At 50.0% G+C, this 19,484-nt stretch overlaps 1 protein-coding gene across 1 annotated transcript in view; it reads left to right on the top strand.

Moving 5' to 3' along the window:
• GABBR2 (gamma-aminobutyric acid type B receptor subunit 2) overlaps positions 1 to 19,484 on the top strand; it is a 352,132-nt gene that overhangs the window by 261,591 nt on the left and 71,057 nt on the right. The window contains exons 9-11 of the mRNA XM_040481798.1: positions 4,266 to 4,346; positions 7,773 to 7,923; positions 11,024 to 11,156. Of these exons, the coding sequence (XP_040337732.1) occupies positions 4,266 to 4,346; positions 7,773 to 7,923; positions 11,024 to 11,156 (365 nt within the window). The remainder of the gene's footprint in view (positions 1 to 4,265; positions 4,347 to 7,772; positions 7,924 to 11,023; positions 11,157 to 19,484) is intronic.

Genomic DNA, 19,484 nt, shown 5'->3' with positions numbered 1-19,484 from the left:
CTCTCTCTCTCTCTCTCTCCCTCTCTCTCTCTCTCTCTCTGCCCCTTGCGCACTTGCACCCTCTCTCTCAAAAAAAAAAAAAGTACTGCTGCCCAAAACCCACCCCTCAACCCCCCAGAAGTTCTAATATAATGGACCCATATTAGGACTAGGGCATATGTTTTTTCTAGCGGTTCCCCGGGTGATACTAATGCCCAGCCAGGGCTGAGAATCATTGGAAGGAAGCCCTGCAGTGCAGTTAGCAGATGGAGAAACTGAGACCCAGAGAAAGGGACAGTGTGTCCAGGGTCACACAGTGAGTCAGTGGCAAGCACGGCAGAGTTGTGGGGGCAGGGAGGCCAGCCAGTGACACTCTCAACACTGCAGCCCTCTGCTCAGTTCCTTCATCTCCACCCCCCACCCCCTGATGGACCCTTCTAGTCTGTCCACAGATCCCCTGGTCCACAGTCTGCAAGGCCCGGCCTATAACCAAATGAGTGGCTAATGTTGTTTGCACGGTGGAGTTACCAAGGAACCCAAGAGTTAACAATTGAGAGTGCTGCGTACCTCTCATGGTCTCCATCAGCGGGGCCACGGGTGAATGGAAGAGCACCGGGGGGCACCAGCCTTCCACCTGCAGACCCCAGAGGGGCCCTGGGTACAGGGCGGGGGTGGGGGCAATACTCTGTGTTACCTGGGGATGCCAGAAGCAAGACTTCAGGTTCCGCTCAGGAACTAACCAGCCAGCAGGAATCAGAAGGCCTGGGCACACCTCGGGCACAGCTCCCACACCAGAGGCAGTCTGTTCCCCATGCCCTCAGCCCACAGAAACTGAGGTGCTCAGGGGGGAGGAGCAGGACTCATGGAAGGCTTCCTGGAAGAGGTGGGTGTAGGGTTGGGCCGTGGTGGTTTAGTAGAGGGAGGGGAAAGCCACCTTCCAAGCAGAGGGACCATTGTGGGGAACCATGGCAGTAAGAAAACATAGGGAGTGTTAGGGGATCTAGCAAATAGCTCGGTTACTTTTATCATGAGGCAAACGACGACGTATCGAACATTTACTGTGAGTTAGGTTGCAAGCCAGAAACTGCCAGTATTCTCTTTAGTCCTCACGGCCACTTTGAGAGTTCCCATTTTACAGCTACAACAACCTGCTAACAAAGTGCAGGCTGGAGGGAAATACTATCTGCAGATGAGAACAATTTTACCTCCCTGGTAGGACTGGGTGAGGCTATCATCCCTAAACTACAATGTCAGAGACTGTGAATTTTTTTTTGAATCTTTATGTCTCCAGCCTCCAGCCTGGAGCCTGACACATAATAGTACCCCCCCCCCCCGCCCCCCATCATTGTTTGTTGAATGAATGAATGAGTGATTAAGAGATTTAGCATAAGCATCCCACAGCACCCAGAGGTCCAAGGCCACCTTGATCATGCGTAAGGACAGAACCTTATCTTCCACCACCCACACTGAAGCTTTTGAGGGATTCTTAATCATGAAATAACCTGGGGCCGGCATGCGCTCTGGAAATGTGGGCTCAGTGACCAGTATGAGCTCTGCCCTGTCTGAATCCAGAAGTAGGGGAGCCAAGTTCAGGCCACTGGTCGCTGCCCAGCACATAGCTCTGAGTGTTCACTTCACTTACTGGGGCGAGTCAAGCCCAGCTCATGTTTTGCCATGAGCCTTAAATCCAAGAACATGAGAAGCACCAGTGATCCCCCAAGCGGTACCCCAGGGAGAGATTACAGTGATTATGGCTTTCTTGGGAAGCCGAGTATTACTTTGGTGCTAAGGGACAGTACAGTAGGGTGTGTGAACCAGAGGGGTGGGCTGTGTGGCTGGGGCGCAGTGGGGTGCCAGCCACACCACTTCCCGGCTCCTGGTGATCTGTTCCAATCAGTCTGCATATTTCATGAGCTGCCTCCCCACGCCAGATAAATAAATCAGGGCCTCCTCCTCCGAGCGGCGGGAGCTGATTGGGGCTGAGGACTTCAAAAAGCCAGAGCAGGGATGCCGGAGCTCCCAGCAGAGTCTGCTAATGTGACATTTAGGAGCTGTGACCCAGGCAAGCGACAGCCACCTGCACAGTGTGACAGCCCCCAAATGGCAGGGAGACCATTGTGGGGAGAAGGGAGTGACTTTTACAGGCCTGTTTTCCACCCCACAGTCAAAGGCACACAGGCGAAGGTGGCCTATGGGATTCCCTGTTCCGCTTCCTGAATGTTTATAAGAGACCAGCAGCACATCTGCATCTCTTCAACGAAATTCACTCAGAGCCAGAGCCCCAGCCAGCCGGCAGTTCCTGCGGTTCATGTTCGGAATTCCTGTACCCGCGCCACCTTATGGCATTCTTATGCCCAGCATCTGCAGCTCAGGGGACCCGCTTGCCCTACGGTGGGCATGTGGGCACAACTCTCCGCAGTTATTACACTCAGGAGGCCCACGTGGCCCGTGGCAGCTTGGCACAGAACTGTCACTGCTCAGGGATCCCGTCAAGGCAGCCCCATGAAAACACAGGCAGTGGGAAACGTCCCGGGTTTGAGGCTGGGCTCTACTCTTAGAATGAGGGAGGGGCAGCAAAGCTACAACCTGCTGAGCCTCAGTTTCCTCATCTATTTGGTGGGACTGAAGCCACCAACTCCAGCCATGAGAACTGAACAAAAAAAGGCACCTAAAGTTCCTGGCACAGATCCAGGCACGTTGTCAGGGCTCGGTGACTCTTCCGTGGGCCACCCTGCCCTGCCCACTCCCCAACCCTGTCAAAGCCAGTTCTGCCCTGGGGGCTTCACTCTACTTCCACACTCCTTGCCTTTGGCCCTTCTTCCCCTGAACCTGCTTCATCTCCGGTCACCAGCACCCCACACACCAAATCTACTGACCCCCTGCCCTAGTTCTAGTCTCTCAGTGACATATGACATTGTCCCTTTCCTTGGCTCCCGGGATGCCCACTCTCTCCGCCATCCTGCTCCCAGCATCCTGGCCAGTAGTTCCCAGTTCCTTGCAGCATCCTTGCTCTACCAAGCCCCTAGGAGGTTGGTGCTCCCCAGGATTCTGCCCTTGGTCCTCTCCTCCCCTTGGCACTGTCCCTAGGGATCTCCTACCTGCCCCCATGCTCCAGCTCCCAGCCTACCTGCTGATGGCCCTGACTCGCTCCCTAGCCCAGAACTCTCCCCCGTCTCCAGACCCAAGGACATCGCCACTCTCATGATCCATAAGCACATCAGGCTTAGCGTGCCCAAACTGGAATGTAGCAACTTCCCCGCTTCTCTGACCCTCTCCTGAGTTCCCCACTCAGGGAATGGTACCTGAGCCCCCCAGGCACTTGCTTCACTCCCCTGTTCCCCATATCCCCCACACATTTGATCACACAGTTGTCCAGATTTTACTTGGAAAAAAGAAACCTCTGTCAAATCTGATACCCCCATTCTTCATTCTTCTCGCCACCGCCCTGGGCCAGTTTTCATCATCTCTATTCCTGGAGATGACCAAAACAATGACCTAAACCCACCAACAGAATAGTATCAAGGATGAAGGTAAATTCAAATGAATCACTTGGGTCTGAAAATACACCTGAACAAGTATATATGAAGGAGATTGTGCTCGATATGACCCAGCAGAGCAATGTGGCCTCTGAAAGATACTAATTCCACCTGAGGATGCATTAATAAGAATATAATGTGCACAGTAAAGGAGGGGACAGTCCCCTGTACTTGTGTTGACCAGATCATGCCCGAAGAAGTACATTGGTTGGTCTTTGAGTCTACACTCTATCAGACACAGTGACATTGTATGGTGTAGCCTAAGGAGGGACCTGGAGAGGGCAGAATTGGAAATGATATTCTGTAAGGTGAGGTTGGGGTCTGGCACCTGGGAGATGATCTGTCTTTGTCTCCAAGTCTATAGAGCTGTCCTGGAGCAAAAGGAGCAGAAGTGGTTTGTGTGGTCTTAGATGACCGAACCAGATGCCAGAGGAAGGTTATAGAGAGACCCTTCAGCTCAATGACCAAGAAGGACTTGGTAACTAAGTCCAATTATGAGGGGAGTGAGCCCCCATCCGTGAGACATACAGCAAAGGGCGGGTAACCAGTGGGTGAGATGGGGTAAGAGGGCTTCTGTTCCACCCCAGATCAGATTGGAGGTTTTGCGATTCTACCTGGAAGAGGCTCTGGGGAAAAGGAAAGCCTGTGAGAATATAGCCAGGGCCCACAGGGGAGCAAGAACTGGGACAGGAGCAGCCAGCCATGGGCACAGGGCTCAATCTAACCAACCACTGTCTCTTGCTCCCGCAGACAGCAGGGAGGTGAAGGTGGGAGAGTACAATGCTGTGGCCGACACACTGGAGATAATCAATGACACCATCAGGTTCCAAGGTAAGGCAGGTGGGCTTCTCATAGAAGGGGGCCTGCTCAATTGCTCCCAGGCCCAGATATTGTCTGAGGGTTGAGGACAAGCTCAGAGTCCTTGACTTCCTAGAGAAGAGGGAACCTCCTTTCCTCTTATCACACATGCTCGCTCACTTAGCATAGTGTCCCCATCACTCACATGGGAGCTGGATTTCCAGCTCCTGAGAGGGGTCACTGGAATTTGCATGGAGAGCTGGCTTTCACTGGGGTATCTACATTTATACCAGTCCATGGCCAGGAGTAATTCTATTTAAATGTGGCCCAGCTAAATTTAGCTCTGTATCCTTCTTTGAGAAAGCATTTGGTTGGGTTAGTAATAAAGCCTGTCCACCTGCTGGTCTTCCTGGAAGACCATTCCCTCTTCTGCTGGAGAACTCTTCCTCAGCTTCTAGAACGAGATCAAAGGACACCTCCTCTGTACAGCCTTCCCTGATTGCTCCCCACCCCCATTAGCTGAGCTAATGGGTCCCTTCTCTTGGCTTTCACAGTGTTTGTCTCTGCCTTTCCCATAGTCACTGCCTTTTGCATGGAAATTTCTAGGTTATTGGACCATGAGCTCCCTGAATGGATTCCACTTGACTTTCAACCCCTAATGCCAGGCAGGGTCTGACACATGTTGAAGGTTCACATTTGATGAAAAAATAAACACATGATTGATCAAGTGAGTGGGTGACTGGGTGGGTGAATAAATGAATGAACAGGTGAGCATATGAGTGAATAAAGTAGTGGGCGAGTGGGTGAATGGATAGATAAAGGGATGAGTGAGTGGATGGATGGATACATGGGTGGATGGGTGGGCTGTGGATGGGCTTAATCATGCTTAATTCCCTCAAGTCCATTCTGTCCTCAACAGCCAAAGCACTCTTGCCATCAGCCTCTATGCTGAAGATTCTCCACCTTTGCTCAGAGCCCTGCATGGTCCCTACTGCTCAGCAAGGGACCTCACTCCATGGTGTCACCTCAAAGCCCCCCTGCAGAGATCCCTTCCCACTTCTCTTCTTTCAGATCTCCCCAGCCAAACTGCTTACAGCTCCTCGAATATGCCAGGATACCACCACGCCTTTGCCCCTGCTGAGCCCTCTGCCCAGAATGCCTTTTCCTAATTGTCTTCCTTGTGGGCAGCCAGCTGTTCATCTTCTGAGGATCAGCTCCCCCTTCTGTAGCCTTTCCAGACTCCATCAGGGAGAACTACACTCTTCTACACTTTCATGCTCAGGCTTCTCCGTGTCTGATGTTACCAACTACCTGGACCCTGTCTTTAGAAGCAGGTTTTCATCATGGTTAGAGCACAGGATTCAGGCAGATCTGGGTTCAAATCCTGCTGGTTTTGCCACCTAGTAGCTATAAAAGTCACTTCACATCTAGAAAACTGTTGCCTCTGTGTAAAATGGGAATAATCTTCTCTACCTGTGAGGCTGTTGGGTGGATCAAATGAGAAAATCTCTGTAAAGTGCTTAGCCCATGGTAAGCATTCAGTAAATACGATTGCTTATTATTGCCTTTTTCTTGTCACATGGCTAGTATAGAAGTTTCTTGAGGACAGGGACTGTTTCTTGGTTATCTCTAAATCGCTGGCACCCAGCACAGGGCCTGACAGGTAGAAAGTGATTATTCATGATGATTGATCATGATTAATGATGGTGAATGAAGGTATAATGGGGGATGAAGGAATAGTAAAGACTAGATGAATAACGAGTGAATGGATTGGGTGAAGAGCAAGAAAGAAAACTCACGGCTGCTGCTAGTTACCACGTGGCTTCCATAATGTCTTAGTTATGGTGCATAGTTATGCATAGTTATGTGGAGGTGCCGTTTTGGGTGAAAGGAAAGTGGAGTACAGGGGAGGAGAATTGACATTGTTTCTACGTGAGCAATTGGTGGTCATAATCATCATATAACCGCTGCTCCAAACCTCAGCCCCTTTCTCAGGGGCCAGAGAGGGATTTGTTCCCAGCCAAGAGCTCATGGGCACCCCCAAGATGGCGCTTGTGTTCGGGAACCAGGAGACACCCGAGCCAGCCTGATGCAGCCAGAGGTTCACTTGGGAGCACGGGGAGGAAAATGGAGAACAGGGGAAGACGCTTTCAGATGTAGAGCTTTCACTTCGGGAAGCAAGAAATGGTGTTGCTTTATCCACCTTGCGTCTGCTCTTGCCCTGACTTTCAGGCCTTGAAAATGTTACTTTACGTGGAATTGCTTTAAAGCTGTATGTGAACCATGCCAGCAGGTTCCTAGCTGTTTTCGAACCTGGCAACTTCCCTAGACTGCTTAGATGGTTCAAATTCTTTTTATCCACTGAATGTTTCCAAACACTTTTGAACTTGCTAGCAGAGTTTTTTAAACACAGATGTTTGAGGGGGAAATCTCAAACCCTTCTGCCACACCTGCCCACATCCTCTGCTTATCTCCTGGGAGCGGGGGTATAACCAAGGCGGGCGCCCATGGCACAGCCACGGTGGGGTCATCATGACCTCTGGTGGGTCTCCCTGGGCTCCCCAGTCTCCCCACTGGAGAGAAAAGGCCCAACATTTCACAATTCCATAGCAGCAACCCAGCTTGAAATAGCAGCTGAGAAAAAAGGGGTTTGTAAGAAGTGGGGCAGAGTGAGGAGGATCCCGGCACCCCTCCTCCCACGCCAGCCTGCCTCTGGACAATTTTGCCAGTGACCACAAAGATGAGTTTTCTCTGAGGCCCTCAGGGCTCCCATAGTTTCCTGGTGCCCTCAAAGAAGGAGCAGAGGTGTCTCTGCAGTGACACAGAGGAATGGAATCCCACAGTTTGGGCCCAGTCCTGGTGCGGCAGGGATGGGGATGCATGCCAGTAGCTTCTGCCTCCCACAGTTAGGGAGTCTTATGAAAAGGGAAAACCAGAAAGAGCTTTTATAACCTAATGACCTTGGGGCAGGAAACCTGCGGCCAGAGACATAGCTGTCTCCATGGAACTGATAGGCAAGGTGTCTGCCCTGTTGAAGGTGGTCATTATCATGTGTCAGAGCAGAGTCTGTGAGACCCCAAGCCGGATTCGTCACCCCCAGTGGCACCCGGTGGTACCCACTCACGGCATCTGGCCCTGTGCCTTCCGGGCCACTGTTACCTGTGGGGACAAATGAGGGTGGTTTTTCAACAGGGTAATTAGACCAAATCAAATTCTAGTCTTTTAATGGCTATTAAATGCATCACAAATTCCTTATGGATTCTATTTAGAGAAAGACATAAGTCCTAGTGAAGGCTCCCTGCCGAGTAGCCTGGCCAAGCGCTGGAGCCCTGCCCCCCGTAGATGTGTCCTGCACAGAGGTTGTGCACAGGTGCCAGATGGCAAGAGCGTGCAGGCAGAGAGGTTCTCAAGGACTGACCGCACACTGGGCTCAGCTGATGTCTGTTCGTGGCCTTCTAGGATCCGAACCACCAAAAGACAAGACCATCATCCTGGAGCAGCTCCGAAAGATCTCCCTACCTCTCTACAGCATCCTCTCTGCCCTCACCATCCTGGGGATGATCATGGCCAGCGCTTTTCTCTTCTTCAACATCAAGAACCGGAATCAGAAGTAAGCCGCTCACACCCTCCTCTTGGATGATGCTTTCTGGATTGACAAAGCTCATGGATAACGTGTAGGGGCATCCTGTGACAGATTCACCAGGGGCACAGAAGAAGTTTCCGGGGCAGTTTTCTAAAGTGGTCATTCAGTCACTGGGATGTGATTAGATGCTCCATGTGCATGGGCATGTATGTGTGCACGAGCGCACGCACATGCATATACCCAGAGTCAGGGCTGCTGGTTGCACAGGAAGGCTGGGGTAAATAAAATCAAAGGCTGGCTATGCTCCTGTCCAGAAGGAAAACCACAGAAGAGGGAATCCCCCGAAGTCTTTGCTCCACCCCCTCGCGTCTTGGGGAAGCATTGCCCGAGGGAATCACTGAGTTCAGTAAGGGACACCACCCGTTAGTACAGCACTTTACAGTCTGAGAAGCTCCTCCCTCCCATCATCCTCACCTGAGCCTGAGATAACTCCCCAGATTACAGGTGAGAGGACAGAAGCCCAGTGACAGAGGGAGGGTTGTTGTCTGAGGCCACATTGCTGTGTGTGGTAGAACCTGTCCCCTGGGTTTCTGGCTTTGATTTCTTCTACTTTTTAAAAAAATTTTTTTCAATGTTTATTCATTTTGGGAGACAGAGAGAGACAGAGCGTGAGCAGGGGCAGGGCAGAGAGAGAGGAAGACAGAATCTGAAGCAGGCTTCAGGCTCTGAGCTGTCAGCACAGAGCCCACCACGGGGCTCGAACCCATAGGATCATGACCTGAGCCAAAGTCAGATGCTTAACCGACTGAGCCCCCCAGGCGCCCCTTTGATTTCTTTTCCACCACGCGTGCTCTTCACTCTCTGAAGGAGAGCAGCTCACCGTCTGAGTTATTCTGGTCAGTCGTGGGTAGAGCAGGCCAGCACCCGAGTGGTGGTGTTTACCAAGCACAGCCAGCTTCTGTGGTTTCCATAGCAAATCCCTGTACCCAGCTCTCCGTGTTGTTGGGAAGTCACTGGGCAGGGGCTCAGAGCAGGGATCCCGCGGGGCACAGCCTCAATGCCCTGGAGCCCAGAAGCCACACTGTGTGACGTTCTGGGCTGCCAGGAACAAGCCTGATTCTGCAGAGAACAGGGGGTTTTGTTTTTTGTTTTGTTTTGTTTTTTCCCTCCTTGCTTGCAAAGGAGGAGCTTGAAAGCTCTAGATTTTGTTGTTTTGGGGTTTGATTGGGTCAAATCTATTTCCTAAAGAACGAAAAGATTTTTACCCACCCGTTGTTTTATTTTCTATATCACCAATAACACATATACCACCACAAAAAATGGAAGAAAGTTCTGCCTAACTGATGACCATACGAGTTAGCATTTGGCACAAGGCCTGGGCACATAATCAGGTTTCAGTTAATATTAGTTAATATTAGATTCCCTTTCTACAAGTTTCCAAAATACCCATCTTACAGCAAGCTGCCCCTATCATAAGACTAAACTCCTTTAATTCTTTACCAATTCTTTTGGCCTCCTGTGGAAAATTACTATTACTCTTTCCAGGAGGCTGGCGTCTCTGTGAATTTTTTGACTGGCTTTGCAGATTAAAAAATCTGAAAGAGATAAAAATAAATGTCACAGTAGTTCCAAGCTCCCCTCACTTTTATCTTCCTAAATGCTGCCTATTTGCTAAGGTCCTTTTCCTCCGGGGAACATGCCCAACTCCTGGCCTCTCCCTTCCCCCACTTCCTGTGGTACTAAGGAGGAAGGGGTCTTAGCAGTTTGTGGTTTGCAAAAGGACCTCCAGGAATCCAGTCTCGTGTCAGCTTCACACATACATGCCTTGGGCAGTGAGATCTGTGATCGCGTCTTACCCATGAGGTGACTCCGCAGGCCGAGTATAGGGTGGCCCCACCCAGTGATCCCAGCTCAGAAGCCGTGTGTGATCCATAATTCACACCAGGCTTTTTATCTCTCTCCCACTTTGACACACATTTTTAAAATGTGAAAGCATTAACAGAATGGCAGAGTACAAAAGAAACTGTTGAGGGAACGGACTATGATTCCAATCTGCAAAAGAGTGCCTGGACCATGGGGGCACCTGAAAACCCAGGACATACTGAGTGGATTGTGCAGGGTTAACCAGGCACTACTCAGGGTGGATTCCAGCCAACTGATGGTCTAACCCGGGCCTGGCTTGCTGGACAGCTGGGAGCCAAAGCAGGCTTCCTGAAAGAGGTGAGAGACAAGCATGTAGAGTTTGGGAATATAAAGAATGCCCCCAACCGCAGCCTGGTGAAGATAGGGGCGGGGGTGGGAATGGGGACACCACTGTCCATTTAAAAAAATTTTTTTTAATGTTTATTGATTTTTGAGAGAGAGAGATTGACAGAGTGTGCACAGGGGAGTGGCAGAGAGAGAAGGAGACACAGAATCTGAAGCAGGCAGACTCCAGGCTCCAAGCTGTCAGCACAGAGCCCGACACATGGGTTGAACTCATGAACCGGGAGATCATGACCTGAGTCGAAGTTGGATGCTCAACCGACTGAGCCACCCAGGAGCCCCATCCACTGTCCATTTTTATCACCTGATGACTAGAGGAGGTGTTCCCATCCACGTGTGTGACCCTCTTTGTGCACAAGACTGTGTGAGCTCCAGGCAGCCAAAGTGAATACTCGTATACCACCTGGTGACCACACTTCCTGAGCAGCCCCGAACACTCACCTGTAGACCTCCCAGGCCTGGCCCCCTCCGCAAGGGGGAGGGGAGTGCCTTCCCGCCCTCATCTCCCTCCTCCCTTAAGGCTGCTGAACTAGAATGTAGAATTCTCTAGATGCACCCTATCTTCATAGCCCCAGCCTAAAAAATAACCTACAAGCTGCCCCTAGAGAAGTGATAGGTGAACTTGACCGAGGAAAACTCCATGACTAGAATTGGATAGCGTCCAGGGTCCTTTAGTGAGGGCAAAGCGGCCCTTAGTAGCTGGCACAGGCTTGGGGGGCGGGGGGTGTGGAGGAAGCCTGGGCTTACGTTTCTCTCTCCTTTAGCCTTGGCAGCAATATACACGTAGTAGGCATCCAGGAAGTGTTTGCTGGAGGAATAACCACATTAACGGTTCTGTTAACTGTATTGTCTCTCTTGGCAGGCTGATAAAGATGTCGAGTCCATATATGAACAACCTCATTATCCTCGGAGGGATGCTCTCCTATGCATCGATATTTCTCTTTGGCCTTGATGGATCCTTTGTGTCTGAAAAGACCTTCGAAACACTTTGCACTGTAAGTTATTCTGCGTGTTCCGATGGTACAGGATATAAGGTTTTCTTGGTTTTCCATCCTCAAAGAACACAGATCCAAACCAGAAATGAATGGAAATACGTGAACAGGCAAAAGACAACTCATTCAGCCATTTCTGTAGTTCAACAGGGCAGTATGTCGTTGCTTTCAGCCTGGAAGGGACATCAGTATTGCCTGCAACATTAAGATCATGGACTTAACAGGCCACTGCTAGAAAACAGCCCCTCTAGGAATGGCTGGGTAGCCCGTAGAAGGGAGGGAGGAAAACACCAACCGGAAAAGGATCGATAGCTGGGGTCAGGGTTAGAGCCACTTATTAAGGAACAGATCTGCCTATCTATCTCAACCATTACAGATATGAAGAGATGTCTGTATGTCTGTCTATGTGCATGACTTTGAGTCATATAGAAAAAGAGCCATTATTTTCTTTTTTTAATTCTTTAAAAATGTTTTATGTATTTTTGAGAGAGAGAGAGAGACAGAGTACGAGTTGGGGAGGGGCAGAGAGAGGGGGAGACAGAACCTGAAGCAGGCTGCAGGCTCTGAGCTGTCTGCACAGAGTCCGACGCGGGGCTCGAACTTGTGAACCTCAAGGTCATGGCCTGAGCCGAAGTCGGACGCTTAACCGACCGAGCCACGCAGGTGCCCCAGAGCCATTATTCTCTATTTAAGCAGTGTTTCTCAATCCCTTTTCCCCCTTATTGCTCCCCTATGAAGCCTTTTTAAACTTTTTTTTCTAATTATCTCCTCATGAAAATTTAATACCAAAGATATACTGTATGTTTGTTTATGTACTGTATGTATATCTATAGTTCATGCATGAAAGAGTAGTATTTTCACATTTAAGAACCAATGGTTGCCCCTTGGGAACTATATCACCCTCACTGAGAATGCATATACTTAAGGAAGCCCAAGACAGGGTAATTTATTTAGTCAATTTTAGAAATCTTATTTTGAAAATTAATTACCATGTTTTGAATATTCACTGCCTCTTTGTTGTTGTTGGTTTTTTTTTTTTTCTAAAAGAGTTTACCCGTTAGCAGCTAACAACTGTGTAGAAGTAACTCTCAGTTGAAAATGTCATTGGCTCATTTTGTAAAATGAGAATGAGCAGTTGGGATTTATTTCTGGACTTTGACTACTGTGATCTCTCGAAACTGGGTTAGCCATTTGGGTCTCTGTATTGTCCCAAATGCAATAATTCATCCAATTCCCAGCCTGGAGGACCAGAGCTAGAAGGGATGGCCAAACGATCAGTGTTGGCCAGATTAATCGAAAAGCAACTCTTCAGTTTTCTGTTAAGGTGTTAAGAGCAAAGTAGGCCCTTTTTTGCACAGCAGTCTCTTTTGGATGGGACTTGCGGCTCTAAGGTCTCGGCATCGTCCACTCCTGCACAGTTCTGGATTGCAAACCGGCAGCAGGTGCGGGATCTCTTCCACATGCTCTAGGCCAGCACCCACACCCTGGACTGTCAAGACTGCATCCTGTGCAGAGAGAGCCCCTTCTTCCCAGAAAGACGCTCCTGACATCTTATACCCTCCCTGGTCAGGGGCCAAAGGCTGTTACTGCACAGGTGCTCTCTGGAATTTGACCTGAATCCTACAAACACCAGGTGACACAAGCTTGGGAGCAAAAAAAAAAAAAAAAAAAAAGAAAAGAAAAAAAAGGGACATCCCCCACACCGGGGTTTTTTTTTTTTCTTTTAATGAAGCCTGACATTCTGTTCTGGGAGTCGCACTCATTTGTGTGAGGGGAAGGCTGGCCTGGGAAGCCTGGCGAGGCGGTATGAATAAATCATAAAGCGCTTTACAAATCAGCATTAGCTCCGAACACGAGGGCTCGGGAGATGTTAGGCCCCCATTCTCACCATCCCTGAGGATTCATTTATTTGCAGTCAGGGCTGTTTCAGAGGCTCTGCAGAGGGGAGCCCATATTCATGACTGTGGGGAAGAGGCATAGATTAACTACTCTGGACTGAATTGGGTCAGAACAAATGTGTACATGGGTTAGGACTGGGGTCATCTATTTAATAATTCCCAATATCGCTCAGGAAGGGGAACTGAAAGCTTGAATTTAGAGCCTAAATACCAGTCCCCAGTGAGTGCAATTCGGGCTGTGCCCCACCTGCTATTCCGGAGGGGTTGTGGCTCTTTATTTCACTTGGTGCCTCGGATTCTGTTCTCTCTGGGCCTGACAGCCTGCCCACCGGTAAACACACAGCGAGCAGGGAGGAGGTAGAATCAGGGCCGTCTGGTGCAGTGAGCACAGATCTTGAACAGCCCAGGTGTGAGTCCCACCACCTACTCTTACTGGCCCCTGGCTGAGGCCAGTGACTTAGCCTCTCTGAGCCTCAGTTTCATCATCTGTAAAACAAGAGTAACAAATCCCCCTGCGGGATGGTAGTGTGGGCTAAATGCGATGGTTCTGGTGAGGCGCCTGGAACGAGGGGGACAGGAGGTAGGCAGCTTTCTCCCCGTCACCATTACCATTTCCCGGTATCCTGCTCTGTGTTCTGCAGGAAGTTTTTATAGGACAAGCGACAAGGTAGAACATGAAGCCGCTTCAGGTGGGGAGTAGTTGAAGTCACAGTTCGGTCAGTCCTGCTGCTGTATGAATGCCACCCTTTTTTCTTTCCGTTTTCAAGATGGAAACTGAACACAATGATAAACCATGAACACCACCTCAGGAAGAAACCTATGACAGTCATGAGATTCTGCCTCTCTGGGGGCTGTGCCTCTGCTCAGAAGGGCCATTATGGGAGGGAGGGAGGTGGCTACATGTGTGAGCATGTACTCCCTGCATGTGCGTGCGGGGACACACACACACACACACACACACACACACACACAACTACTGCTAGGGAAACAGCTACACTTAGTTCCCATCCCCCGCTCCCTCTGACCCTTTCGGGAATCTTCCCAGCCTGGTTTCAGCAAGTCTTGCAAACAGCTCCAGCTACACTGTGCAGTCTCCCTGGACACTGTGTGGGTAGTGGAATCACCATAGCAACGTGGCCCCTGTGGGCAGGGAGCTGCCTATGAGGACAGTGCTGGGCCTGGGCCAGAGCCCCGGTGCCAGGGGGCTGGGAGGGCTGACTCCAAACTTAACTCGCTGACCTGGCTCGGGAAATCCCAGCCCCTGGCAACCCAGAGAGGGAGCAAGGTGGGTGGGGAAGAGAAACGGCATTTTTCTTCCTTGTGGAATCCTAGGCAGAAACTCCACATGAGTGTGGAGGGGTGAGAAGGGGTGAGAAGGGGCTCTGCAGTGACGATGAGGCCCAGGCGGGCTTAGATGCAACAAAGGTCTCAACAGTTTCTGGGGCTTTCAAGCATTGCCAGCAATGCCACGTTACCCCCCCAGGCCTGAGCCCTCACGAAACTCAGTACTACTATCCTCTGTGATTCACCAGGCCCAGCTTGCGGCCACCTGCAGACATTCCTTCATATCCCTCAACCTCCTGATGGGGTGAGGTTCATTGTCTCTGCCTAACCAGAGAAAACCGAAAGTCTGCTGTACCTGGCTAGGTGGCAGGACTGAAGTTTGGAACTAGCTTTGTTGGACTACAGAGATGTCTGAGGCATTTTGTTCTTTTTAAGAAATAGATATATATTTATAAAAAATATATTTTTAATTATATATTTATATATAAACTTATATATTTATTTCATTAATATAAATGTATATTTATTTATATACATATATTATATATATATATATAAAAGAAAAAAATATATATCTTTTTAAGAAATATATATATATTTGTTGCTAGCTGGTTCATACCAGAGAAGCAGGTCCACCAAATTCTTAGGGATGTGGTCAACATTTATCCCAACCCAAATTTGTCCATTCACATTTTTAAACCTTGGGATATCCTTCACATACCATAAAATTTACCCTGTTGAGGTGTACAATTCAGTGTTTTTTTGTAGATCTATTCATTCATTTTTGATACATCCCCATGTATTTCAGAGTACCTAGCATATAGGAGAATTACAGACTGCTTGTGTTCAAATCCCAGCTACACCATTTCCCAGCTGTGGGACCTTAAGTTACTTAATATCTCTGAACTTTAGTTTACTCCTCCTCCGTATAATGGGCATAATAATAGGGTTGTGAGGATTAGATGGCATAGTGTCTACAAAGCATTTAGTGCCTGCCTCACAATAAGATTCAATATATGTTAGCCGTTTTCATTAAGAATGAGTGAGTGAGTGAGTGGGGGACACCTGGGTGGCTCAGTCGGTTAAGTGCCTGACTTCGGATCTCACAGTTTGTGAGTTCGAGCCCCGCACTGGGCTGTGTGCAGACAGCTCAGAGCCTGGAACCTGTTTCAAATTCTATGTCTCCCTCTCTCTCTCTGCCCGCCCTCCCTTGCTCAAGCTCTCTCTCAAAAATAAATAAACATTAAAAAAAAAATTTTTTTTTAAAGAATGAATCAGTAAGTGAATGATGGGAGTATGTCCGGATAATTGTGTTCCCCCACGGACATGGCTAAGAGAGACACTGATAAAGCTGAGTGAACTTGGGTTGAAGAAGAGGCTGGAAAACTGGTGTTGGTGCTGGTCAGTTGGATGTAGGTTACGTCCGTGACAACTTCTGGCCTTAGGTGACCTCGCTTTGCTAAAACTGGAGCGGGGACAGACTTGCCACCTAAGTCAAAACCAAGCTGCTGCACTTCTGACGCCCTGAGTGCTGGAAGGGGCCTCGGGCGGGGCAGGCTGGGAAGAACAAAGAATGGGTAAGGAAGGTAAGAATGACGCAGCTGGGGACTCAGGGCTCTCCGACATGAGACGTTGGAATGTGACACGAGAGCTAGGGGGGGCTGGTTCAGCCCAGGGCCACTCTCGTGGCAGCTCAGAGGAGCATGGCTCAGCTGTAGATGTCCCTCCACTTGCTGACAACCCTGATTCCTTTTCTCTCCAACTTTTTATTAAAGTATACACACACATACACACACACACACACACGCACAGTGTGTAGCTCAATGAATTTTCACAAACCACACTCAGCTGTGCATCCAGCATCCTGATCAAGAAACAGACCATCTCTAGCATCCTCTTCCAGTCCATACCCCCCTCAAGGGTAACCACCAGCCTGTCTTCTACCTGCACAGATAATGTGCATGAATCACCTGGGGATCTCGGTGAATGCAGATTCTGGCTCAGTAGGTCTGGGGTGCACCTGAAACGCCCCATATCTAACAAACTCCCAGGCCACACCTAGAGTACAAAGGTTAAGTTGAGAACCCTGCTTTATTTTTTTTTGTTTGTCTCGAGGTGTGAAGAGAAATGGAAACACCAGAAACCTTGTCCCTTGAGCATCAGTTAGGGGAGAAAAGGGGTTCCCCCCGCCGCTGCTGGTATCCCTGGAAGCAGAGCAGCCCCATCACGGGGAGGCAGGGTTGGATTCTGGGTCCTGAAACGTGCTCTTAGCCGTCCACACCCTGCTCATGAGAGGTGTATGAATGATCTCAGGATGGGCAGCAGCTGGGAAGGGTTGAGGTGGTTGAGGCCCAGGCACCGGATTCAGGGGTCATCTTCTAGCCCTCCTGGGATACTAGGATTTTCTGACTCTGACTCAAAAGACAAAGGCTACCTAGGAACATCCACCTGGCCTCCCAGTAAATTCAAGTCTAGGAAGAATGAGTGATGTTTTCAGTGAAGATGCCATAAACGTCAGTGATAGCTTTTGCTTGAGGATTGTTTTGTTTGTTTGTTTGTTTGTTTGTTTGTTTGTTTGTTTGTTTTGAGAGGAGAGAGGGCGTGAGCAGGGGGCGGGGCAGAGAGAGGGAGAGAGAGAATCTGAAGCTGGCTCCCAGTGCAGGGCTCAATCTCACGATCCCGTAAGGTTATGACCTGAGCTGAAATGAAGAGTCAGTCATTTAACCAACTCAGCCACCCAGGTGCCCTGAGGATTTCTTTTTGAAGCATTTGAGAGATAACCCGGTGTAATAATGTGGTTAGGGGCTGTTTCAGCCTGTGATCCTGTGCTTTTGTGTCTGGCCATGGTAGCGTGCTTTGTGATTTCAGAAGGTGGCCGGATGGCCGGGCCAGGGGATGCCCAGAGTGTTTGATGGCGGCCTTGCCTGGCAGGTTCAGGTCGGCAGAGAGAGGCAGCCACAGGGACTGGAGCTGAGCTGACAATGCCTTTTGGAGCCACCCGGAGTCTTGGAGAGGTTTCAGCTCCCCTCTTAGGGCAGTGACCCCCCCACCCCAGCTGCTCTGTCCTGGGCCATCCAAGGCCTTCAGTCGTGAAGGGCTCCCTCTGGCTTTGCGAAGGTGGCTAAGAAGGGCACCAGAGGCTCCCCAGACTCTCCAGCAAATGGTGGGCAGATGCTCTGCTCCTATCCCACACACCTTGTCCTATAAGTCATTCATTTACATGACAACATTTCCCAGGCACCTACTTGTGCCAGGGCCTGCAGGCACAGGGCTGGCTGCATAGACCACTGCCCTTAGGGAGCTGGCAGCATAGACGGGAAGATGTAGGTAAACAAACAACTACCATTCAGGATGTTGTATGCCCTGATGGAGACAGGCCTACAGGAGGGAGTGAGGTCCAAAAGCGAAGGGACAAATCAGGGAAGACTTTAGATAGGGGAGCCCTCAGAATTTTTGGAAGTCCTAAAGGATGCCTCTTACTTGCCTACAAATTTCATAGCAGCTGCAACCACTATGGTGCATCTACGCTCCCTTCCTGTCTTGGCCCAGCATCTACTCATTTGCATCCTCAGCCCCTAGAGATGCAGGAGGGGCCCCACCCGGCACACACCCACACCCTATGCTGCCACCACCCATCTCGGAAAACATCGCACATCCAGAAAATACACCAACTTCTGGCAGCCGAGGCACCTGCTGGGGTCCTGGAGGGAAGGGGAAGGAAGGCCTCTTCCCTCACTCTGTGCTCTGTTGCCTGAGCCAGGGCCTCCAAATGCAGCTGTACATTCTGTGCACTCTACAAGGGTGTTGGCATCAGGGGCAGTGGGAGCTGGATTTCATCCCGTGATCTGCTCACTTCTCTAGCTGGGAGGGCCTTCAGGAGGGAGCTCTTTCAAACAGGGCCCCGAGCGGGTGCCTCTCAGAAATTCCTCCTCCCAAAAGGGAGTCCTTTCTCTGATTTGCCCCAGGGCTCCTAAGATGCCTCCGCTGGCCCCAGAGTACCCCACTGGCGCCCACCATCTCCCATGGCCCCCAGAATCATACCCCCCTCCAAAAGGCTTTGCTGTATTCCAAACCCCAGAGGGCAATTCCTATTCCAGTCTTGCTCACAGGACCCTGGGCAAGACAGGGGCTTCTGGAATAATTTTTGGAGCATGCTCCTCAGAGGCTTATTGCCTCAGGACACACACCAAATCTCTCCACCACCCCTTGCCCCAGGAAGATGTCCATAACGGAGGCTTGGGTCTTGCTTTTGGACAGTCTGGGTCTTCTCTCCCTGCCATCTCACTATTGGTTGCCTGGGTTAACAATCAGAATGAAACAAAAGGCCCTTTTTTGGAACGTTCCTGGACAACAGGAAGGCGGCTTGCCCCTCAGCGTCCAACCAGCCACACCAGAGCTCCTCTTCTATGTGACTTCCCGGCCCAGAGCCCACATGCCTCTGTAGTGACAGGAGGCCCAGAGCACGGCAGCCCCAGTGCTGTGTCAGAACAGACCTGCAAGAGAGGCTGTGTGTCCATTTGCACGCTGGTTCCCCCAAAGAGCGATGAAAGCCCTTCCTCTGCCGGGTGGGCCTTCCTGAAATCAATTGAACAAGCAGCTGAGCAGAATTGTTCTGGGCATAGATTTTTCTTTCCATTTGGAGATGTGGCTGATTGTTTTTTCCCTTTTTCATAGTTGAGACTGATACGGGTATCACCTGCCTCAAGTTTTCCCTGCCTCATGGACGTCTGTGTTCAAGGCAGTGTGCAGGGGAGTGGGTGGAGGGCGGGGGGTACTTTATGGCTGAGGGGAGAAAAGAAAGACCTTAATGGCAGGAAAGTAAATATGTTTAAGGCTTTGGGAGAAAAAGTGAAGTAGCTATTTGTCTTGTGTGAATGAATCAGTAGAGACTTGTATTAGAAGTGACATATTGGAAACAGAACCCTTAGAGCCCCTCAGAACCTTCTGGTTTATTTGGCATCATAGAGACACACAGAAGGGAGACACTTGGAGGCATCATCAAGTAAGTGCAGGAAATGTCTCAGTGCAGGAGATGACCCTACAGTGTTCTGGCTGGGGGTCTGCCAAGTTCTACTTGAATATGTGGAATGATGGGGGATCTCACTACCTCACAGAATATTTGGGGTAGAAGGGACCACGGATGCCATGA

This window comes from Herpailurus yagouaroundi, unplaced genomic scaffold, assembly GCF_014898765.1.
Source record: "Herpailurus yagouaroundi ecotype Mexico unplaced genomic scaffold, PumYag 160, whole genome shotgun sequence".
NCBI classification, from domain to species: Eukaryota; Metazoa; Chordata; class Mammalia; order Carnivora; family Felidae; genus Herpailurus; species Herpailurus yagouaroundi.
This window is presented reverse-complemented; position numbering and strand designations above follow the sequence as displayed.